The 24,802-nt window shown below is 49.3% G+C and overlaps 1 protein-coding gene across 2 annotated transcripts; it reads right to left on the bottom strand.

Annotated features, from left to right (window-relative positions):
* Positions 1-1,008: 1,008 nt before the first annotated feature.
* Positions 1,009-22,117, bottom strand: FECH (ferrochelatase). 2 transcript variants are annotated; one of them, XM_082335906.1, is made up of 11 exons: positions 22,008-22,117; positions 19,698-19,803; positions 18,331-18,450; positions 17,806-17,954; positions 11,452-11,586; positions 10,830-10,936; positions 8,689-8,787; positions 7,797-7,904; positions 6,634-6,798; positions 6,142-6,201; positions 1,009-5,683 (listed from the first exon to the last, which is right to left on the bottom strand). In XM_082335906.1, the coding sequence occupies exons 1-11, from the start codon at positions 22,072-22,074 to the stop codon at positions 5,549-5,551; spliced, it is 1,251 nt and encodes a 416-aa protein (XP_082192032.1). In that variant the 5' UTR covers positions 22,075-22,117; the 3' UTR covers positions 1,009-5,548. The 2 variants fall into 2 exon arrangements, with proteins under 2 accessions (XP_082192032.1, XP_082192033.1); XM_082335907.1 differs by lacking the exon at positions 22,008-22,117 and adding an exon at positions 21,802-21,816.
* Between the last annotated feature and the right edge of the window lie 2,685 nt (positions 22,118-24,802).

Genomic DNA, 24,802 nt, shown 5'->3' with positions numbered 1-24,802 from the left:
GGCGTAACACCCCAGCCTGAACACGCTCATCTGCGCAGGAACAGGCTGCGCCTTCAAAACAAAGGCTCAGGCTGAACCTGAGCCCCGACGCAGAAAACTACGGACGACGGCACCGCTCTCCGAGCCAGGGGTAGGCAGGTGCCCGTGCGAAAGCCTTGCTGCGCAGTTGTCACCTCCACCAAGGGACCAGCGTCACCGGTACCGGAGTTTGTTACCTCGGGTGGGAAGTCAGGGAGGTGAGGGCAGCGTGAAATTATCACGTCCAACGTTGGGTCCAGCTAACTGCTGAAAGGTTACGTATACCGACACTTCTGCGTGAGCAGAATAAGCAGCTTTGACTACCGAGGACATCAATTTTCAAAAAGGCATAAATATCCAGGTAACGGCTGCTGCTCACAGAACTTCATTAGTGAACTCTGCCCTCGCGCGTGCCCGCCTTGACCCTGAAGGACTGCGAGCCCAGAGGGCTGACGTGCCGTTATCTCCCCTGAAAACCTAAGGGACCGACCCACCACGGCTTGGCTCCTGCGGCCCGTCATTTGGCACACCAGGACCAGAGCGGCGTGCCTCAGCGGGTGCTGGGGCCCTGCTCCAGGGAACGTCAGTCGGCTTCCTTGGACCGAGCATTCAAACAGGGCTTGGCTGAGACCTGCGTGCAGCGGGAGCGTTTGGTGCACATCTGGAGGGCTCCCTTCCAGAGGTGTCCCGAGTGCGACCCTCTCGTGCACATCTGGAGGGCTCCCTTCCAGAGGCCTCCCGAGTGCGACCCTCTCGTGCACATCTGGAGGGCTCCCTTCCAGAGGCGTCCGAGTGCGACCCTCTCGTGCACAAAGCGAACCAGCTCTGTCACGGGGGAATCACCGCCTCACAGTTCACTGCTGATCCGAATCAAGACGCTGCCCCGTACGTGCCCAAATGCTTTTGCTTTCTGATGCACAGAAAAGGAAAGGAACAGAAAGGACGTCAAATACCATCATAAAGGGCTCTTACTAAAGACACACAGCTCAGTCAGTTCTTCCAAAAAATTTAATTGAAATTCCATCTTTATGGCAAATGATACACAGTAAGATTATACAAATTTTTTTGTGTTACATTAAATGGAAGTCCTCGTGCAATCTGAAATACATATGTTGGACTAAAAGCAAGTATTTGTACACATCTGGCATTAAAAAATAAAAGCAACTTCTCTCTCTCTTGCATCTTACACTTCATATTGATTTCCAACTCTCTGGGTGTGGCAGAAAGGGAAAATAAAGTGAGCTTGCAGATATTCCTAGGAAAACCCCGGCCCCACTGAACTCGGCTGTAACACCCTCCTCCCCAGAAGGAGCAGGTTAGCTCACAGACGCTACCCACACACCTCTTAATATTGCAGCACCACTTTCGGAAGCTATCACCTTTTCTAAAATGCAGCCAGTAATAAGGGACATTTTATAAACTCCAAAAGAAAAAAAACTTCAACTCAACAAAAAAAGAAAAAAGCAAAATTGCAGCGAGTTAAATCAGGAGAACAGTCTAATCATGAGCAAATTCTTCAAATCATTCCATTCGCAAACACCTTTACTTCCCACTTCTTTCCTCAGGACAGCAAGGGCTGTTTCCGAACTCCTCTCTCAATCGATATCCTCAGGCCAGAGCTCCGCGGCGCTGGGAGTGCTGGTGTGCAGACTGCACCCCCCGCCCTCACTCCCGCTGTCAGGGCAGCCCCGGCTGTGCCGCCGCCGCCGCCGGCGCGAGCGGGAGCGCGACCGAGCAGCCTGGGCACGGGGACAGCGACGCGCGCGGTCCCCGAGGGCCCCGCGGCTCGAGGCCAGCCTGAGGACTCGGCTCGAACCAGCGAAATCTGGGGATACAACGCTGCCTCAACACATCCCTCAAGCTCACTTGCAACTGGTTGCTTTTTGTCAGGGCACATGTAAATGATAAACACTTGCAAATGAAACAAAGTACTGCAAAAGGAGTGTAACTGATAATGAAAAAATCAAACTAGATTGTTGTCTGAGGACTAGAGTCTCCAGATGCTGACACCTCCATATGCTCAAATCAATTCAACCAGAGCAGAAAATGCTCGGGACCTGACGAGACTGCGTCCTGAGTTAATAGCACCAAATGTTTAAAGTCTGCCAGAGGGGCAAACTGAATGCATAACTGTAGGATTAAGACTGCAATCTCCCAAATGCAGCGGCTACACATCACTGGCAGAGTGCTGAAAAAGAAGGCACATGAACGGATGGGATTCATCTCACGTTAGACATACGCAACGCAGCTAACTACCGCCGAGTTACTGCACCACGCTCCCTTCACGGACAGAGGCAGCTACAGAGTGGAACTCATCCAACCCGGTGTGGACATCTACTTTGAGAGATGAGTAATTTCTCAGAAACGCGTATTACAACCATCTTTTGACCATAAATAGTACCTGCAAGACCAGCTCAGATGTCAGCACGTAGATCGGAAGCATCTAAAGTAAGGTCAAATGAATTCCACTGTTAGTTAGCATAGTCAGAAATGCTCCCAAACAGAAAAACCAGGATTAGACGATCTCAATGGCAGCAGAATTCCCACTGTTATTAGTCTCACTGTTATCTTGATTTCTATTAAAAATATTTAGCAGAGCTGCTAGCTAACTTGCTCAGGTAGTTTTCCAACAGGCTTTTGATGCTGTGCTAAGACAAAATAATGTGTGTTAAATAGGACAGAGTGATATTACGTGATCTGTTCAGCAAAATGAACCACCCCACCAACTCTATGAGACAAGATCCATCTGCTAAAAGCTAGAAAATTAAGTGTTTTGTACATTATGGTCTAATAGCAGCAATAGGCTTAGTAATTATCTCACTTGTGGTTAGCATACTAAAAAGTGAATTTTAAATACCTTTTATTACTGGGGACAAACATAATGCCTCGTAATTAGTGCCGGCTAATATTTTCAGTACTCTTTCCAGTATGGAAATAAAAAGCCAATCTATATTTATAGTATCACAATGTTCGTATGAAGTTAACCTTCACTTTCCAGCATCAGCCACACTTCTAAATGTGCTGGCCACAACCTGGATTTGGAGGTCAGTCCACCCTTCAGCTGGTAGGACAGAGGTACGAGCAGGAAGATTTTACAAAACAGATTTTCCACTGACCCATAAGCGTCAAGCAGAGAAATGGGAACAGAGACAGTTCTTTGTCCAACGAGAGACGTAAGGCCAGCGTTCCCTTCCCAGACACATTGCAGACATTTTTGTTCTTTTGACGTCGATTCAAAGCTTTTCCACGAGAATTTCACCCTTCCGTACACATGCGATAACCCTACCTACTCCACCTGAGCAAGGGCAGGAATCGGCTTTGCGTTCCTTTCTCCTGCCGAGGCAGCGAGCAGAGACCAAGAACGGAGCGAGAAAGGCAGAACAGAAGCCCCGGCTCCTGGCCCCCGCCACTGAAACAGGCGCAGGCACGAAGGGTCACGGAAGACTTCTTTCTGCTAAAGCAACGAGGGGCAGCAGTAACGTCGGAGGCTCTGGCACCGAAGGAATTTAACTCTGTCCCACCATAATCACACTCGGAAGCTGCAGTATGGCAGTGGAGAGACGTCAATCGACTCTCAAGACGTATGAGGCCACAGGCCCTAGCGAGGCTGTACAGTAGGGTTTACATCGCTCCATGGCAGTACTCGGCCCGCTGGCTGACCGACACAGCATCCATTCATTTCTTTAGTATTCCATGTGTAATTCTTTCAACATAAACCAGAAGATAAACCCCTGTTATACCAAGACGCCTATTTTCTTTTGAAACAACCCTATCCTTGAAAGATCAGCGGTCCAAACTGTTCATGCCTCCTAATTACATAAGCAAATAAAACTGTCTGAGCAGCATGGCATCTGCTTCTCAAACATCACGATGAGCTGAATCATCAATTTATGGAAAACAACCTGCATCGCCACATTTGTGGCATTTCAGTGCTAATGACGTCAAGTAAACATTTATACCCATGAAGCTGACAGCTAGACTACTACACGTATGGCTCAGTGCCACAGAACACGGTCACAGCTTTGCTCCCCCTTTGGCCCGCCCCGGAGGAGAGGTCCCTGTGCGAGAGGACACGGACTGAGGTGCTGCGGTACTTCTGCCCTGAACTACTCCAAGTGCCAAGCTCAGGCATGCTGCGTGGTGACCAGCCTTTCAGAAAAGCCCCCTCCTATCCCAAGTCTAACCTGGACACCGGCCCCGGTGCTGACAGTGAGGGAACACTGCCCTAAAAAGGTTCTTCACTCTCAAAAACTGCCACTGCTTAGGAGTGGATTCAGCAGTCCTGATGCACCCAAACGCCTGCCAAAACAAGCAAGAAGTTCAGCTGGGTGACGAGGGCCTACTCCCAGCCCACGATCAACGTCACAAATCTAACAGACAAAACTCGGCTTTTGGCAAAGGTACGCACAAGCACACAGCTGCCAGCCCGCGGGGCTGCCTGCTCTCCGGCATCTGCAACGTGCATCACTCCTGACCTACCCGCTCCCTTTTAAATAACAACATCAATTCAGCGAGATCAATTGTACCTATGGAACCCCATAGGTATCCCACAAAAACCACAGCACTGTGGCACAGTAGAAAGCACAGAGCAGATCTATAAACCTTCTGGAGAGCAAGCCTGACGTCCTAAATTTACTTAACCAAACAGAGAAAGCCCTTTTTAATAATAATTTTTAAAAGCCATTTTGCTTAAAAGAGGAACCCACACGTTTCCATACAGGCCGCTGATAGCGGCTAGACTGGAAACACGCGCAGTTCGTTTCAATTGAGCACGTTCTCCAGCGTCACCCAAGCAGGCTTATTCCTTTCATTTTATGCTCTTCAAATGCAGAGGCTTTCCTGCAGATAACGAGGGTGTTTTTTCTAGAAAACGTAAACAAATCTTGTGCGTCCTACTATCCCAGCTAAGCTTTCACCAGAAGCTTCTGGCAGGAGAAAAAAACCAAACCAAAACAAAGCCTTATCTTTAGGTTCTAAAAAAGTATACGCATTATTTAAAAAGCATTAGAAGTCACTCAATCTTCAAAGCCATCTGAGAAGTCACTCTCAGAAGAGACGATCGGTGACTATGCTGGTTATACTGTACCTTAAGCAGAAACAAAACAAATAATTGTATGCTTGACCTGGAAAGCTGAAATTAATGCACTCATGACAAAATTGCATACAAATAAATCCCTGCATAGGAAATAGAAGCTAATTTGTAGAAAAGCTTTTTGAGTTTTTTAGTGCATACTTATGGGCTCATGCTAATTCCAATCAGAATCAGATGAAACAAGATCTTTTCACATCTCACAGGATAAACGCCCTTATTTCCCTACTTTCTACAAACTCTTCTCAAACAAAGAAAACATAAGAAAAAATAAAACAAAAGAGTCAAGTTCTCCTCACTGTTGCATGAGGTTAACATCACAGGCTACCAGCCCGTGAGCATGTAACAGCGGAGAGTTTCGTCAAGTGGTTTCTCTCCTTCGCGCTGCTTCGCCAGGGCCATTTCCCTGCACGACGCGGCGGTGCCCTCCCAGGCCGCCCGTCACAGCTGCTGGTTGGTGAAGAAGGCTTTTGTCTCCCTGCAGACGGGATTTACACAGAGCGGACAGCAGAGGGTTAACTGCCGAGAGCAGATTTCATTCGCCTGGATATGCGAACAGACCAAGTCGGCCAGAGCCTGAAAGACAGTTAATTAAAAATCAGAAGTGAGCAAACCTATCTGCATAAAATTAAAAAATGCTTTAACACGTGTCACACTGACTAGCGATTGCCAAACTGCGTGTCCATCAGACTACACGCTTTAAGCACTACCCTCCTTTACTTCAGGGGAAAATCCTGCTCTAAAACTGCATTGCTATAATATCTTAAGAGAAATATTTCATTAAAAGATTGCTACAAATGAATACAAAACTGTTTTTCTTTTTTGTCAAACCAAACTTCTGAACTTCTTTTTTTTTAAAAAAAAACAAAACAAAGTGTGGTAAAAGAAAACACTTTGTGGTATACAGATTAAGTACAGGGGTTTCCATTTTTCCCCTCAAACTCCAAATACTTTAGAACTACAAGGAGACATCCATAATTCAGCAGGAAATACACAACTGCAAACTTTTACAACTATTGCAACAAAGAAGATACCTTGGAGAACAGTGGATTTCCATTAAGAGACTCTGCTCTTCTGATATTTTCAACTCCGCACTGAATCAAAAACAAGGAGGAAAAAAGTTAAGTCTGCTAGATCCTTCACTAGTTAGCCTTCAATATCTCCCTTTCTACTTCATTCAGAAGTTGCCCCAAAATTATGGAATTAAATGCAGTACCATGTTTTTCAATACAGCAAAAATAGCTACGATGCAAAATTTCACTTTGCTGCCAAAACTTGATGATTCTTTTTTAGTAAGGACAGCAGTGGCTTAAAGAGTTAAATCCAGAAAGACAAATTCCCACCTGTTTTGTGTTGCTAAAAATTAATTTGAGTTAAGCCAGTTCAGATTAATTTTCAGTTTATAGAGAAATAAAATTTGCTCTAAATCGTATTGCAAGAAGCAACTACAAAGCAAATTTCAAAACAGGAGAAGTAATTTCAGAGCACCACTATCCAAACAGTTATAAAAACTATAAAACATTCACCTCATTGGCTAAAACTTGGGCATACTCAATATCCAGTTCATAAAGTGTTTCAATGTGGTCACTTGTAAACGCTATCGGGACCAACAACATGTTCTTCTTTCCTCTTTGGCACAGTCCTTTAATGGCCTCATCTGTCTGCGGACCAAGCCAAGGCATTGGTCCAACCTGTAAGAAAACAGGGAGGGAAATAAAGAAAACCCTCCCCTCATTCAATCATTCTTACAAAGAACACCCACGTTTTCCCAAGCAGGACAACACAGACCAGATTATGCTTAAGATGGAGCCAGTTATTTGTCTTTACCTTTTTTTGATAGTGCCTCTCACCTTCTCCATTAATTTTTTTATTAAGACATAATGTCCTGTCATTTAAATCCCGAAGAAACAGAACCTGGGCTCGCCTAAATGAGACTCTCATTAAAACAAATGAAAATTTATATAAAGGTGCGCTGTTTTCAGTTCAATAAAACCCTGACCACTACTGCACGGGGTTTACCTGCCTTTTAAAGAAGTTACCGTTCTGTAGCAAACTGTCCTTACCCCTTTACTATCCCTGAAGTATTCAGTGCTGATGTACCATAATATGCAACTTTAAGAACAAGACAAAAATGGCATGATAGGTGTAATCCCCTTGAGACATAAGGTTACTTGTACTACGTAATTCTGGTAAAACTTATGTTCCTTGCTATTTGCAGTAGTAATAATAAGGACAAAGTAATGCAAGCAGTCTTTGTCAAGAGTAATGAAGCCTGTTTGGATTAGGCTCATATTATTATTAAGAATGCCTAAATCACAGTAATTACTTCAGAAACATCGCTCAGAGATCCTCAAAAAGCAACACCTCAAAAATCCAGTGAGTGCCTGATTCTTCCTTCTGACAGACAAATGCCAAACTAGATGGTATGAGATCACAGGTTTTCTAACAGACACATCAAAAATCTACTTTAAAATGACACAATATACAAAAAAGGCGAGAAGCTGTGGGTAGAGTATCTGGGAAGACTGAATGTGAGCAAAAGATGGGGATTCTGTTCTAGCAGAAATACTTGCTGAAAATGGGGAAAAGGCACTGAGGTTCTGATCTTCTTAAGCTGGAAGATCATAAACTCCATCACCTGAAGAGCTTTACAGTGGCAGGTGGCTTTACAGCCTCCCTGAGCACATACCTTGGACTGCCACACAAGCCTGTAAGGGTTGGAGTAGTTCAGCTTCTCCATGACTCTATGGACTGTAGCTCCCACTTCTTGAGGATACGGATCACCACGGTTCACCACCTTCAACACAAAAACACCAGACCTTTTTCCTCCAGTGAACGTGTTTGGCCAAAGACCACCCCAAGGCTGGGAAAGGCGAGCACGCTGCGCGTGACGCGGCTGTGCCCGGGACGGGCCGTACCAAGTGCCTGGCTCATCCGAAACAGGGAGCAAAAACTGCGTTCTTGCCCAGCAAAACCTATGATGAAGCTGCTTTATGAGACCATGTATTCCTCCTCCTTCGCACGATAAAAAGTTCTTCTGTCATCGTATACAGATACGCTTACATTTTGGTAACAGCACTGCATTTTTGAAAAATGATCCGTGAGCCATTTCACTGCAGTTGCTGGTTGCTGACAGAGGATCAAGTCATTTGTTGCAACCTTGCAAAGATTTTACTTTCATTCCTTCAGGGAAAGTATTGTTACTGCTTTCTAGAGGTGAGAAAATAACCAAATTTTCCCCTCCATTACCATCCGGGTTTGAGCTGGCAAGTTCGTGAGGCCATGAAAGCAGCTGTACCGCGTCTGACCTAACCCAGCGCCCCATCTTCTATGGTGGCCAACAGCGCAGATCTGCGTAAGCGTGCAGGAGAGTAACCACAGCTCACGTGCCTCGCCTTCAGCTCTGCATCAGGCTTCCAGCTGCAACTCGCTAACTCGCCTTCATATTTCTCTTTCAGATTTGCCTGGCACTTCCACAACTGTGGCCCTACCCACGGCTGTGTGAGCCGCGTCCCCTTCCATTCGGCCCAGCCAGCGTGACTCTGGTCTAACAGTGACAGAAACGACCTGACGTAACTCACAGACATGGGCAGCGAGTGAGCCGAGAAGAGGATGATGACATCTTTCCTTTTGTCAGGTGGAAACAGGTTCAGTTCCTTCTGTATGTGATCGGTGAAGCACTGTTCAGAAAAAAAAGCAAAGACCTGAATCAGAAACGCTGAGAGGCATTATGTGATCTCCCACGACCCAAGACAGGCAGTTTCCATGTTCCAGGTTGCCTTAAGAACTTCAAAATTCCCTCTGGTATGCGTGGGGCAATAGCAAGGGACAGCACGTATTACATACCGTCCCGTATACAGTCTCACACGCTGCCCAGTCCCAACACACCAAAGGCCCCTGTGAACTTTTGATCATCCCAGTGGTTTTAAGGTGCTGGTAACAAACTGAAAGACTCTGACCAGTCCAACCCAGCTCCCCTCTGCCGCCCCTGACGAGCAGTTCCCTGGCCGCGGAGGGCACAAGCGTGCAGCTGCTGGGGCAGGGGGGAGAGGAATGGTGAATGGGCACAACCGCTCTCTCTCAGCAGCCCCATTACACTTGGACTAAATTAGAGTCCATTCGCAGGGCATCGGAGAAGAGCCTGCTCTGCGAAAGGTGTCCCCTAATGCACTGCTGAGGCAAGCCTGAGATAACTGTGTTCAGCTGCATCCAGAGTCCTCCACCTTGAGCTCAGCTGACGGCAGAGACCATGGGAGAGATGGCCGCCTCTGTCCATCGACACCTGAAACGCTCTTAGTGCTACACAAAAAAGCAGGGCAACACCTCTGACCCCTCACTCCCTCCGCCAGCGCTTGAGCTGAGAGCCGCAGCGCTGCATACACACAGCTAGGCTGAGGGAGCGCACGGAGAAAAGCAGCTGCCGTCACCGCTGGGATATGGTGCTGCAGGAGCAGGAGATAACTCTGCCTGCAGGGGCTTCTCTCTTAAGTGTTTTGCGGTGAACAACAGATCAGAAACATTAAAAAAAATTTATTTCCATTTCAACTTTCTAACCAGCAGCTGAGCCAGCCCTTTCAATTACAGCCTACCCAGGCCTAAGGAAAGGCACATTGGTGGGCTTATTAAAAAAAAAAAAAAAGGAGGGGTTGTATGTACTCTGTCTAATAGAAACCGTTTTGCAGGTTCCCTGAAGATATGAAAGGTTCCTGAAGTCTGCTGAGGTGTTTCACTGAAGGCAAGGAGAACACATACTGAAGGCAGGGGGAGTGCATAATGACAGCGCACGTCCCAGGACAGCATCGCGCTCAGGCAGCCTGGCAGGGCACATCACACAGTGCGGGCAGCTCCACCGCGCCCTCCTTCAGTCGTTTTTATCACCCGTTCCACACACCACAAAAATTGCCAAACCCGAACTAGAGGAGAAGGTCCCCGACAAAGATAAAAATGCCATTTTCTCTGAAAAGGAAGGAGCAAGAAGGTTTCCCTTAACTGCTCCTGCCACAGCCAGTGCCGTGCCTAGAATTACCCCTTTGCTGCCAGATGAGACCCTGGCAAACCGACACGATCTGTATCTGTGTCGGCCACAGACCTGCTCTGAGCAGGAATTTGGACGAATGACCTCTAGAGGTCCCTTCCAGCCAAGGCTGGTCTGATAATATCTCTATGCTTTTAAAACAAGAGGTGCGACGTGGTCACTTTCACACATTATCACGCCAAAACATCCGGCATGAAATCACCACCCTTCTCCTGTAATTTCATACAGAGCAGACAAGACACATTTCATTGCCAGAACTAAAACGTACCCTCAAATTGAAGTGTTCCTTTTATTCTTCTTAAGTTGTTTTTTTTTTTAAAGAAAACACATAAACGCAGCCTAAATCAGCAAATAAGTTCATCTTTTAGTACAGTCTATAGCTAAAAATCTTGTAAGCTTTGTTAGAAGCTAAGACTTGATCTAAGTGAAGTGCTTCCTCAGAATGTTTCTGTTGCTTAACATTAAACTGTGCTTTTACTGGTAGCAAATATTTCTAAAAAGGAACCTCAATAAACATCTGTATTTACTTACTTCTTTGTTGTTTTAAAGTCAGCTGGCAATGCGAAGATACCAAGTTTCTCCTACATCAACCAATCTAAGAAAACCCCAGGGAAGGCCAGTTTGATAACGTATCAGACCTGCGCAGTTCACACCTCTCCTTTCAAAGGCTCTCATACAAATCCATACCTGAATAAGGAGGGGATGTGTGGGCCACCGGTCAATTATACTCCACTTCATCTTTGGCTTCTCCCCTTTTTTATTATAGTAGCGATAAATGGCATTTAAACTGCTTCCTGAAATGCAGAGAATTAAGAACGTAAGTTCAGCGAAGGCATCAGCAACTTGTCAGCTGAAAACAGTTTTGTAGCAAGGTATTATAATATTTTAAAATGCTACATATTTAAAATGCAACTGCAAATCAGAACTGATAGCCTCAAATGGGAACAATTATATCAAAGTTCATACAACGTACCAGTCAAGAACAATTTGCTAAACCATTCCTTAACTGAAGAACAATTATTGCTCTAGTTTCCATGATGAAAACTTACTCAGTTGTGTTCCTGAGCCTTCAGTTTATGTTATCTCACAACAGCAATGGTAACATAAAGCTATCCTGAATTAAGAAGTTCCTACCTAAAATTCGGAATGATAGGAAATACAGAGGACCTTGAGTTGGCACTGAAGCCAAGAGGAAGGGGCGCTCAGAGGCAGACGGGACAGCTTGCGCCGACGCTCCGCGCGCTCCCTCAAGGCTCGCAGACACGTGCCGACGTTCGCCTCGGTGCCCTGCCCCTGCACGGACGCTCACCTGTGGTAGAACAGCTGTACTGGGGGTACTGCGTGAAAGCGATAGCCCTTTCGATGCCGTCTTTCTCCATCTCTTCAATTGCTTCTTCTGTCAGAGGATGGACGTACCGGAAGCCAATGTAGTATTTGTGAGGCGCTGCCAGCCAAAGCACAGGGAAAGAAATTGCAGAAAACCCCAAGACCTCTCAATAACATGTCATTAGTAAGTACAAAGGACAGAACCAGACAGACTGAAAGTGTTGAAATAAACTTGTCGATAATTTTCTGGCTACTTTTCTAAACCACTGCCATATAAACACATCTTTCTTCGGCCAAGTATTTTTCTGGTAACTCACTGTGCTGTTACTAGAATTTAAGTGATTTATACTACTGCTTGCTTCTGCAGGAAGCATCACTTCTGCTTTTCCTTAGTTAGCAGAGGCATGGCTTCCAGACTGTACAGAGCTCTGACGTTTTACTGGGCAAGGTCTGATTTAAGGGATGTCTTGGTAAAAAAGTGTCGCTACAAGGTGCTAAATGAACACTACTATGCCCTAACACAGACCACAGCTACAGACGTGCTATGGGCTTCCTAACAGCTCAGCTCAACTCCCTTACTGAAATCAGAAGTCAGATGTTTTAAATACACCAATGTAATTAAAATGCCAAAACCTTAGGAAAGACAAGGCCTTCTTCATTCTGCCGTACAAAAGCAAACGCATTGCTTAAGCGGTTCACACGTTGCAGGAAATTTTATTTACCTAAACTTTCAAACATAATTGGGCTGCAATTTTGTGTGCCAGCCCTGAGATATTGTGCTCCACAGGGATCAGCTTCAAACAGGAAAAGGCCCTGCACCTTGCAGACATTAGCTGCCTACAAGGCATTGCAAGAAAATCAGACCATTTTATCCCTTTCTTGCTCCAGGTGCCACCAGAGAAGTCATCAAAACAGGATGCCTTCAGTGCACGAGGGATTCATACGCCTTTGCTGGATCAGGCCCTCGGTCCCAGCGCCGCAGGGGCGTTCAGGCAGAACTCGCAGGTACCGACCCCTTGCTGCCCGCGCCCTCCTTGCCCTCCAACTCCTATTTCAGCGTCAGCAAAGACCTGGCTCGCTTGCATTTCCCTCACCTACTCAATCTTCTCCTTCATCGTTTTATGCAGACGGAATTCTATTTCACTTCCTTCCACTTCCTTGCCTCCAGTTAACCATATTAAAAAACAAAGCTAAAACCAAGACAAGGTGGAACCATCGTTTGATGCAACTGCTCTGGTCCCCATCCTCACGGGAGAAGATGCCTTCCCCCACCCTGGTACGCCTGCTCCCTTTGCCCATAAACCCCCAACGACCGGGACTGTTGTTTGGGGCAGGAGATCGGTGGTACTGAATAAGGGACACGTGTTCTTTCATGCTGGTTTCTGGAAATCTTCATGCCTTTAAACACTTTATTTTGGAGGCAGTATTATTCTCTCCAAGGACAACATTTTAGGTTCTTCCATTTTTCATCTCTCATCTTTTGGGTGTTGCCTTCAAGGTTTGGGGAGTACAGTTTGCTTAGGGGGAGTGAGGGAGGGCAGGTTTCTTCCTTTGTTTTTGTGTTGCCTTTTTTTTCAAGTAGAGGACAGAGGTTCTTAGGAGAACAAAAGCAAAGTTTCTTTTGCAGGGTTTCCAGGTCACTAGCTCTGAAATAACATTTAACAGGTTTCTGAAGGAAGCAGATGTCCCGTGCTTGGTCTCCGCTCCATACATTTATACAGGATTCAGAAAACACGTTTCGTCAGCCCCAGCTCTCCGCAGGAGGCAAGAGCTCCCAGCTGGGAGCAGTAGCAAATAATGACCCGACTTCAGGAGCCCCGGGAGCCGGTAACCTCATTAACATTTTTAAATGGCATTAAAAACGAAAGTCTGACTAACTAGAGCAGAGACAGTAGGAGTTTAACCTGGGGAAGGACATACTGGGAAAAAACATGGCCAACTTGGAAACTTCCTGCAGTACTCTCACAGCATTACGTTTTGTCCTGGATCACAGGCAGCAAAGGAGAGATTTTCATGTCTGTATACATATTTATTTCCAGTAGTTCTGACTCTAACTGTAACAACAAAATAGAGTGACATCTCCTTCCACGAAGAGCTGCCAATCTAAAGAAACGATGTGGCTCCCTCATCCTGTGAGCTCTCATTCTGCTGACAAGGGAATCTCAGCTACAATACAGCTTGTAAGAAATACTAAGAACTGTCATAGTTAAAAACAACAAAAAAGCAAGATGTGCCTTCTTAAAACATAATTACCATTGCAAGACATTAGCCTATTTGGTGCCAGCACTAAAAAAAAACCCCAACAATAGAAATGGATTTTCCTATCACCATGTTTGTGTGATTTATTCTTACAGACTACCGAGCCCACCCAACCCCACTCATTCAGGGGGAAGAACTCTTGTTCACTGTCAGACAGCTGCCTGTAACAATAAAGCTTCGTTTTAAAATTATATTGTTCCCAGATGACGTGGGTGAGGCTCTTTAGTTACGACTTTATATTAGTCCCATTGCCGAAGTGTACCGTGTCAAATGCATACTGCAAGTCAGTAAATCAGTAGATGGATTAATTTACGCAGGAGGGACTTTCACAGGTGGTTATTGATACTGCCTAACATGAGCTCTTCACCAACTGCAAATACACAGCAACTATAAACTCTGCGCCCCAAAAGTCAAAGTGAAGCAAGTAAGCAACATGTTTTTTCTTTGCCCTGTGTGTGAAGTCTTACCACAACTTGCGAGCTACTCATTAAGGGGGCTCGGTGCTCCCAAACCGCTACCTGTGAGCATGCGATATTCCGAAACGCGCAGCTCAGCCTGGAAGCACATCCAACTGCTTCAAGCTATTCTGAAGCAACACAGCACTCGGTAGGGCTGCAACGTTACTCAAAACGCTTAAGGAAACGGTTAGCGCTCAATTCAATTGTTAGCAATGGTTAGCACGTTCAATTTTTAAACCTGCAGCTACTGATAGGTAAAAAAGGAGGTCTCTAAAGGACTTATCAGGTGTAAGAACTGCACGCAGGCGGGCGTGACTTCACAAAAAGCGGTCACCAAACAAAAGCAAGCGGGAGTGGTACGCTGAGAAAAGCAGATAAACTTTCTAAGCTTTATCTTCGGAACCTGGTGCAAGCCTGACCCTTCAGGGGCTACTGCTGCTGAAAACACCGCTGCCCTGGATGCCACAGCCCGGCGCAGTGTTGGCTTCAGGCTTTGACTATACTTGCGGGGACCACAGCTGGAATTAAGCTAGAGAGTAGCATCTGTGGAAAAAAGGATCAAACATCACCCAAATGAAGGTATCAGTGACACGTTACGTGCTGAACAAATGAAATAAATTTGGTTCTAGCCTTCCAAGAGCATTACTTCTCACCTTCCAGAGCCTTTTACCGATCTTCTACCTCTAGCCCTTTTCTACCCAAGTCTGAAGCAGGTGCCACAAAGAATTACAAAATAGCTAGGAACCAAATAACATGTATTGCCAAACATGGAGGGGGATTCCGTGACACGCCAGCACCACGTCAGCAAAGGTGACGGAAACTGAAGGGAGACGGCAGCTGGCAGCACCACGCGCTGTAAAGCTGCTGAGCTGAGGAGAACGGAGAGCTCTCCTCTTTGGCTTCTTGTACTCCAGCAGTTTCCCTATTAAAAATGTTTAGTGTTCCTACTGCAGCGGCAGGATGAGCAGTATTATCTGTAGCGAACACATTGGTGAGGAATTCAGCGGGCAGCTTGGTGATCTCGTTAATTCCTTCTACTCACAAAGGCAGTCTGCTGCTGCCAGAACAAAAAGCACAATGCAGAGAAACACCTTATCAGAACAAAGGCGACCCCCAGACAGGTCATTTCAGACAGACCAACCCTCACGTTACTGTTTCTCCTGGCTTTTGTCAAAGCAGTGGTGGTTCACTGTCTTTTTTTGTCTGTCCCATGAGAGGCAAGACACAGAAGATGGCCATCACCCTTGAGCTGCTACGTGAATGCATAAGTTTAATTTCTAGTGCTGCCACCCACATTTATTAACACCATGGTTTTAATGTCACATAGCAAGAAACTGTAGCGTAAAAGGTACTGTAAGCAAATGATCTATCGCCTTCAGCAAGCAGCAGAGGAGAAACAGACCTCTAGTTCATCACAGCCGCTAACCGAGCAACAATACAAGCTGAAGTCAAATCCAACTAACCACCAATTTGAAAGCAGTTTAGCTAAACTGGTGCAAATTCCACCATGAATGCATTTAACCTGGGTGAAAAATGACTCGTATCAATTTGGTTGAAGGTTTCAGGAGAGAGACTGAACGTGGCTGAATCACGGCGAATTAACATTATGCGAACGACCACAGTTGTCTGTGTTCGCACACCTAGCCCGTTGCAATTGCACGATAAATCGTGTTAGGGAAGCCCTTAGTAAAAGGACATTCACGGAAGCGTCTGCACCCGTTTCCCATCACACTGGTGCTACCGGGTGGCTTGGCACAGGGTAATCCATACAAGTCACAGCTCCTTGCCGTGAGGAAGCAAGGTTCAGAGAGATTCCGTAATCCAGAGAGAGGGCGGGGAAGTTGTATTCACCCTTCAAGTTTTCTTACCAGCAAGGAAGACCTGGCAAAGACTGTATCTACTTCCACCCAAGGCAAACGGTTAGGCCTTATCTCCTGCTCATGTCCTCAGGTGGGGCTCACCACTATCGCTCAACCAAGCCCTGCAACGTTCAGCTACAAAACCTTGTCTTTTCTTCCAACCAACCTCCTCTTCCATCCTGAAATCAGGCCTAATTGGTGTTAGTTCTTGTATCCATTATGAATAGTTACAGATTCAGACAAAGTTTCAAAAGCTCTGGATACATCCAAGCAATAATTGCAGATATTTCAGAGGAACAAAAGACATCTGCGGCTTTGGAGAACCGTCAGACTCCCAACACCCTGCCATGCAGCCACCTATTCTTTAGGCTCAGGCTGGCATAACAAAGGCAAATACAAAAGGCTCTATAGCGTTAAGCTCTGGCCTCAGAGCTGCTCTGTACCAGACAGTCCCTGCACGGCACCCTGGCCGAGCTGGCCCCCAACAGGGAAGGGCACTTGGAGGAAGCAGCAGGAGCAGGGAACGCCGCACCGTTCTCTGAGCCCTAACTGCTGGCTGCCGCGAGCGCGCGGCAGCAGAACGACACCGTCCTGCAGCTAGCTACAAGGAGCAGCCATGAGAAGGTGCTCTGCGTTTTACAGCAGGAGATCCCACCCCGCTGTGAAACTCAATAGCACCAGCGTGCAGAACACGAACAACCAGGAAACCCCAGATCGACAGATGTTTCTTACTCCGCGTGCGCACACACGCGCAGCCTAAGAGGAGCGTCCTTCTCCCACTCTACCTGTCCATAAGAGATAACAGCATTACATGAGATTACGCTGCCCCTGCCAACGGTCGCAAATCTCCACCTCATTTATGCTAGTGAGAATGCTACACTGCACACCCTTCTCCCATGCCTGCCTTATTTGTTCACATGAAATACATCCCCCCTTCTTATCACCTAAGGCTCAACCACTTGTCTTCAGTGTAGACTTCTTCAAGCTCAAGTAGGGCTTACAGGGCAAGGTATGACACCTTGCAGTCGTACACACCAACGGAGACTCCTGTCACCTGGCTTTAGCCATCCGAAAATACGATACTTTGTCTATCATAGTCATCCAGACTTCTTCCCATAATCAAAGGGGAGAGGTAAGTGTACCTTTAGAGGGTGACCCCCCCATCTTTGACAACAACCTTAGGATGAACCAAACCACTTTCTCTCCAAGCCCTACTCTCTCTCGGTTAAAGGGGGAGCAGAGGCCACCAGTTTAGGCCAGATGCCCAACTTCCTGATGGCTGAAGTTACGCAAGATGAAACATGCCAAAAGCATCCAAGGGTGGGCTTACCCCGGGCAGCTTTTAAGCTAGTTACCTTGGGCACAGACAGAGCGGCAGCTGGACCGCAGCACGTACTGGATCCAGCCTGAGAAGGTGGGTAAATGTTCGGTTGTCGGCTTTTGGTGCCACACTGTGCTACTGCAGGTTGAACGAGTACCGACAGTACTCTCCAAAATCAAAGCCGTTCTCCAGTGCAGCCACAGAAGTGACCACAGCACAAAAATATATTTGTACGTGTGGGAACCCCATGCTTTTGCATATGCTTAGTTTTGAACGAGGAAGAACTTCTGCAGTATCTTTGTCATGATTTCCTAGTAGGGCTGAGAACACTGTTCACACTCACAATAAAAATGGAGAAGTAAAAGCTGCTTTACAAGCGTGTACTTTTGACACATGAAGCAAAAGAAACTTTTAACAAGCACAGCAGAGAAAAGAAGTACCGGTGCGAGGCGACATGCTGTCCAGCAGTTTCACCATGCCTTCTCCCTGCACCGCCGTCCACTTCTTGATCGGTGATCCACCTCCAATCCTGCTGTACTGCTCCTGGATTTTCGGTGTGCGGCGTTTGGCAATGAATGGTGCTAATTTACTAAAGCATTCAAAAGGCACACATATTAATATCATAACCCAAATCACCACCCTTTCCCCAAATCTCTCCGCTGCAGTGGGTTTTCCATGGCAATCTCCCCAATTACAGCCAACCAGCGCTGCACGGCTTGTTTAACCTTACATTGCGTCACCCTTCCCAAACCCCCCAGGTGAGAGGAAACCACCATCTGCAGTTAGAACAGAATAGAGCACGCCTATCTCCAGAGAATTATAACACCGTTTCTTGCACTGACTGGTCCCAAGATGAAACAGTCTTAAGAAATGCTGATATACACAGAAGTTAAGTGCCCGAGCCTACAGCTAAGACAGCAACACCCAACACTGACTGTAACGCAGGAGTGCACAGTGTTTCTCACTTTTGAGCTGGAAGCGTCATTAGATCCCTGTCCAGGAAGAGACGAAGTAAGAAATCATGCACGTCATCCAGCCGTTCGGGACCTCCCATGTTTAACATCAAGATTCCTGTTTTAGGCTTCCTGTGGAAGCAAGAAATATTTCAAATCCTAGCGACCTACTGCTTTATCATCATCATCATCATTATTATTATTACAAAACAATCAGCTCATCCTTCTGCATCTGTCTTTTGCAAAAGCAGCATCCTATTTAGAAGCTCATCCTGCTTATGTAAAAATATGACCTACAAGCATGAATAGGCAGAGAACAAGTATTTACATGATCTTTACTTTCTATAAAAACGTAATCACTTTGCAACACAGAGTTTAACTGGAAATACACCGAGACAATTATCTCGCAGCTGAAGGCTGTAAGGGAGGTTATAAAACAGGGTCTAAGGACCTCCCTCAGCTGAACGCCAGCTGTAGATTCCAGCCAAACCAAGCAGCAGCTCCCACAGAAATCAGACGAGCTACCCACACGGCTCTCTGTCTTCGTTACTTTGGAGACACAGCTCATCTCCCGAAGCAGCGAAAGCCGCAAAGAGCCATTCTACACCTAAAATAAGTGCAGGGTTGGTTTTGTTTGGGTTGTTGGGGGTTTTTTTCCCCCCAATGGGTTTTCTATCCAGGTGCAGGTCCAGCACGCTGTTCTAAGGATAACGTCCCTCCCAGCACAGCAGAGTGCAGCACATGGCGGTGTCAGCTTTTACACAAGTGGCTGCGGATCACAACTCTCACCCAAGAGGTGGATTTCCCCACCGAATCGTTGCCCCTGCCCAAGGGAGCCCAGTGACCAGGATCTCTCACCTCCTGAGCAGGCGGAGCCAAGGCTGCACAGGGAGTTTGCCCTCCTCTTGTTAAGGCCAAAGTCTTACAAAGGGGCACTGAGAGGAGCCTAGGCCTGCCCCGATGGGTTGGGACCTCAGTTTCCATTCCCTTCCTCCTGGAGTGCCTGTCAGGAGGTTGCTGAATAAAACCCAGGAAGCGGGAACGAGAACCTCACTTAATAATAATATCCTACTGTTTCTTCTTCTGTTGCTTCTGCGCTGCCTCAGGCCTTACCGTGGGCCGCTGCCTCCCTGCGTTCTGCAGGGAACAAGGCAGGCGATCCCTGCCCCGCAGAACTGCGAATACACGAGGCTCGGTGAATGCAGCCAGCCAGATAAAGGCAATTACACACACACAAAAAAACTAGACCAAGTCCTGCGACTGCCACGTTTTACTACATAACCAGCTTTGTTATGCAAGTAAAGCAGCATACCATATCGGAGCGAGACAGAGGGCAACGACAGCAGGTCACGCCCACCCAGACCTCGCTGCAAACTTACCGCACTTCTGGCTGAATTTGAGGTTTTGTGCTTTCTGTCACTGCGGCGGCAGTTGCCTGACCTCTCCATCGTACCGGGACCCTCAGGTGACTGCTGCTTTTGACAACTGGAAGAAAGATAACAGCACACTGATAACCTTGCAGCGGGCCGAGGGGCCTCTTCACCAAATAGGCACTAATCCCCCAACAGCCACATCAACACGCTTGGCAGTACCGCGCTGCTTGGCATTTTCTCCCTTAAGCTCCAGGTCCTGGAATCAAAGAAAGTTATGAAATTGCAAGCTTCTGCCTTTCTTTAAACACTTTGTGTACTAACAGCTTTTCAGACACCAGGCAGTAACCTAAAGCCAAACAAAAACCTCGCTAATCTTTAGGCTCAGATCCTAAGTCCAAAATAACGGGCGACAACACAAGAGAAACTACGCAGGGCTGACACGCTAAGGAATTAAGTATGTCAAGCTACGTCACTGCTAATGGTACAGACATACCTGGGCCAACTCTAGACAAGCAAAATATTTCTGCACCACCTCTACAATACAGGTTAGACATTTGTTAATTTAGGGTCCCCAGCAAACTTCAGCAACGCAGGCCAGCGCCTGCGAGCCGTAAGCACGCAGCTCCTTACTTTGACCCTGCGTCGGGTCCACTGAGCAGCAATTTCAGAATCCATTTACCCAGGGACGCGGGCGGCCTTCTTTCTCGCTACCCAGCCAGGCGACTTCTATTATTCCTGGATTTCAGCATCAGCCAAAACCCAGGATACTTTAGAAGTCAAGTCTTCCCACATGCTGGTTACAGCCTGCTTTTTCAAAAGCACGCTTTGTTTTCCTCAGGAGCTCATAGTCATTACATGATATTTTTTAGCGCAACAATAGTGTGAATTGCCCAAGATGAAAAAAATTGTTAAATTCTGCATCCCCAGCTCTCCAGCAATCGTTTGATGCGACGCTTCCCTGGCCAGACTGCAGGAGTTCCAGCAGCAGTTGAGCCCCAATAGCACAGCCCTCCGCAGCGGCCGATCCCCCCGCTGAGAAGAGCATCTTACGGGTCACGGGTCCCTAATAACATCCTGAACAGATGCCCAACGCCCTCAAAACCTGCCGAAATCAACGACAGTGAAAAGCATCTTGCAAATCCAGCTTCTTACTCGGGATTAAGAGGGTGTAGCTGTGGATGCCTGGGTCTGCAGTGATATAAAAGGCCGCAAACTTCAATTCAAGCATGGCTGAGGCCTGAAAGACTCTTTTCAAATATTTATATTCTTCTTCCAGTTCTTAGGTTATTGCTTTTTGAAGCACTGACACTGTATGTTAATTACACAGAACAAGGAAAAGAGAAGTTTCAATGGCTGTATTGATCCTTCTGTGCTGGAAATAAATACTGGAAAGCATTTGCTTTACTTAAGGCGAGGTTTGGGCACATTTCCATCTGCACCATCAAGCACATGACACAGAACGCGCAGGACGCGCAACGACGATGATGATTCCAGCTTGACGGAGCATTGACGAAAGCGTTCTTTTATAAGTTTTGGAAATGGCATTATCGTATCAGCCTCCGGAGCCAAGGCCTGACAAAACCGCTCCCCGGCGCGCGCCCGCGCTTCCAGCGGCCGCAGGGAAAGCCCGGGAGGTCCGCGAAGCTACGGCGGGCAACGCGCTCCATTGGCAAAGAGCGAGGCGAAGCGCTGCTGCCGAAGGGGCCCGCGAGACCGACCGCGCGCCGCAAAACCTGCGGCGCGCACCTGCGCGCGGCCGGGAGCTACACCGCGCACTGGGAGCACTGGGAGCACTGGGAAATTGACTTGCAGCTGGCTGTGACCCGCACCTCCTCCCCACCTGCCCTTATTTTGGCAACGCAGCTGGCGAACTGTTAAACGCGGATGAGTTTCACGCCAACGCTTTGTGCAAAGGGAAATGCCTCGCTTAAAATTCAACTCCGGGCGGGGGGAACCAAACAATAAAAAGCCGAGCCCGGCAGCAGCAAACGCCAAAACTCTCCCAGACGAGAGGACCGCAAGGATCGCCGCCCGTGCGGAGGAACGACCCCCACGGCCCCGCGCCGGTAACGAAGCCCGACCCGCTTCAGGGTGCCCGCAGCGCCCTTACCGACGCCACCCCCGCGGCAGCCCCGCCGGCTCCAGCCCGGCTGCGGGGCTCGGAGGCCCCGGCGTTACGCAAAGGCACCGCGCCGGCGTTGTGTAACGCCGCCCCGGCGCTGGCCCCCCGCGGGCGAGGCCGGCAGCCCTCAGCACCCCCCCCCCCGCCTCAGCTCCCCCGTTCCCGCCGCTTGCGGACGGCGCCCGCGGACTCACGATGAGGCGCCGTCCGGCCGGCAGCAGCCCCAGCGGCGGCGGCCATCTTGGCGGCGGCCGCCCGCATTCCCTCAGTCGCCCCGCCGCCGCCCCTCGCCTGCCACCGCCTTCGCCGCCGCCCCCCCCCGGCACCGCCTCCGCTGCCGTACGGCAGCGGAGGCGGTGCCGGGGGGGGGCGGCGGCGGCTGGGGTGCCTCTTCCACCGTCCGACCCCTTATTAGTCATTATTACTATTAGACCCCTCTAGTCATTCTCCTCTCCCACGCCCTGGCACCCGGGTGAGCCCCCTCTCCTGCGGACAGTCCTGAGGCTGCGGGGCTGGAGGTCTCCCTGCCCGCAAAGGGCCCTCGTCCATCGCACGGCACACGGACGCGCAGTTTGAACGCGGCGATCCCGCTCTTAAGTCTGCATCGGCGCAGGCGGCCGCCCACAGGGTACCTGCGTGTGCGACCGGGGGCATGCGTTCACCTGAGGTTTTACTGGAAGACACGCGTGAGGGTGGTCGGCGTGCCGGGGTGAAGGCAGGGCAGGACGCCCCGTGGGGCCACAGGGGCTAGGAACCGGTCCTGAGCGCTTAAACCGGGCCTCAGTGCTCGAACGGGTCCTGAGCGCTTAAACCGGGCCTCAGTGCTCGAACCGGTCCTCAGTGCTCGAACCGGTCCTGAGCGTTTAAACCGGTCCTCAGTGCTCGAACGGGTCCTGAGCGCTTAAACCGGTCCTCAGTGCTCGAACCGGTCCTGAGCGCTTAAACCGGGCCTCAGTGCTCGAACCGGTCCCGAGCGCTTAAACCGGTCCTCAGTGCTCGAACCGGTCCCGAGCGCTTAAGCCGGGCCTCAGTGCTCGAACCCGTCCTGAGCGCTTAAACCAGGCCTCAGTGCTCGAACCGGTCCTGAGCGCTTAAACCGGGCCTCAGTGCTCGAACCGGTCCTGAGCGCTTAAACCGGGCCTCAGTGCTCGAACCGGTCCTGAGCGCTTAAACCGGGCCTCAGTGCTCGAACCGGTGCTGAGCGCTTAAACCGGGCCTCAGTGCTCGAACCGGTCCTCAGTGCTCGAACCCGTCCTGAGCGCTTAAACCGGGCCTCAGTGCTCAAACCGGTCCCGAGCGCTTAAACCGGTCCTCAGTGCTCGAACCGGTCCTGAGCGCTTAAACCGGTCCTCAGTGCTCGAACCGGTCCTGAGCGCTTAAACCGGGCCTCAGTGCTCGAACCCGTCCCGAGCGCTTAAACCGGGCCTCAGTGCTCGAACCGGTCCTCAGTGCTCGAACCCGTCCTGAGCGCTTAAACCGGGCCTCAGTGCTCAAACCGGTGCTGAGCGCTTAAACCGGGCCTCAGTGCTCGAACCGGTCCCGAGCGCTTAAACCGGTCCTCAGTGCTCGAACCGGTCCCGAGCGCTTAAGCCGGGCCTCAGTGCTCGAACCCGTCCTGAGCGCTTAAACCAGGCCTCAGTGCTCGAACGGGTCCTGAGCGCTTAAACCGGGCCTCAGTGCTCGAACCGGTCCTGAGCGCTTAAACCGGGCCTCAGTGCTCGAACCGGTCCTGAGCGCTTAAACCGGGCCTCAGTGCTCGAACCGGTGCTGAGCGCTTAAACCGGGCCTCAGTGCTCGAACCGGTCCTCAGTGCTCGAACCCGTCCTGAGCGCTTAAACCGGGCCTCAGTGCTCAAACCGGTCCCGAGCGCTTAAACCGGTCCTCAGTGCTCGAACCGGTCCTGAGCGCTTAAACAGGTCCTCAGTGCTCGAACCGGTCCTGAGCGCTTAAACCGGGCCTCAGTGCTCGAACCCGTCCCGAGCGCTTAAACCGGGCCTCAGTGCTCGAACCGGTCCTCAGTGCTCGAACCCGTCCTGAGCGCTTAAACCGGTCCTCAGTGCTCGAACCGGTCCCGAGCGCTCGGCGCAGCAGCAGGTGCCGGCAGCGGGCAGCGCTGGCTGCGCCAGCACCCAGCATCGCTTCCTGCGGCACTGGCGCACCTTTACAACGACCGCAGGAAAATTGGTACCCAGAGCACGGTACTTGCTTTAAAAAAGCTGATAAAATTAGAGCGACAAAACCAGCACAGGGGAAGCACGGCCTCTCCCAGCCAGAGGCTGCGGCAACTCCTGCACAGGGAGCAGGGCCGAGGCGCTGAGCCAGGAGCCGGCCCGGCACAGGCAGGGTAGTGCCGGCGCTCTGCCTTTGCTCCCAAGTGACACTCAACCCTGTGCACTGGGAAAAAAACGCCTAAATTATTATTTACTGTGATGGGCATGCTTTTGCTCTGCAGACTGCAATCTTCTCTAAGAGGTGGAAAGAATAGGCTTTTCAAAGCTCAAACTCTGCATCTGCCAGGGCACGGCGGGAACACTTTGCAACAGGGTTGCACCTCGCACACAGGGACACGCACCGTGTTTGCGGTGTGCATCATTTGTGAAGAGATTTCCTTCGCATGCTGGGAGGAACAGCGCTTCTCGGCTGGAGGCCAATACCCGCAGACCTGGATTTATGACCAGCAGCACCTCTGCGCACCGTTACGGCGCAAGTTGTGCTCCTCTGTCACGGTCACAGCCCGGCGCGGTTGGCGGGCGCTAGGAATCCGAGGCGGCTGTTCGGTGGGCAGGGGGGGGCGGACAGGGGGGCACTGCTGGCCCTGCTGCTGAGGTGCTCCGTGCGCTCTGGGGCTCTCGCTGCTGGCCCTGACGCCGTAGTCCTTGCCCCTCTTTTCCACGTCATCAATTTAGACAGCAGCACTGCAGGACCTGTGCCCGAGGAGCAGGATGGCCGGGAAGAGCTCCAGCTCAGGTGGAACAAGGACTAACGGCAG

The sequence above is a fragment of the Platalea leucorodia genome, assembly GCF_965183815.1.
Source record: "Platalea leucorodia genome assembly, chromosome: Z".
Taxonomy (NCBI): domain Eukaryota; kingdom Metazoa; phylum Chordata; class Aves; order Pelecaniformes; family Threskiornithidae; genus Platalea; species Platalea leucorodia.
Note: the sequence above shows the minus strand (reverse complement) of the source record. Positions and strands in the feature narration are given on the sequence as shown.

What these genes read in the sequence shown, in the direction of transcription:
- FECH (XM_082335906.1), bottom strand. Translation starts at nt 22,074, where the DNA reads ATGCGGGCGGCCGCCGCCAAGATGGCCGCCGCCGCTGGGGCTGCTGCC. An exon ending in CAAATTCAGCCAGAAGTGCG is followed by an intron (nt 18,451 to 19,697) that starts GTAAGTTTGCAG and finishes TTGCTTCCACAG; the next exon opens with GAAGCCTAAAACAGGAATCT. An exon ending in GAAATCCACTGTTCTCCAAG is followed by an intron (nt 5,684 to 6,141) that starts GTATCTTCTTTG and finishes ACTGTCTTTCAG; the next exon opens with GCTCTGGCCGACTTGGTCTG.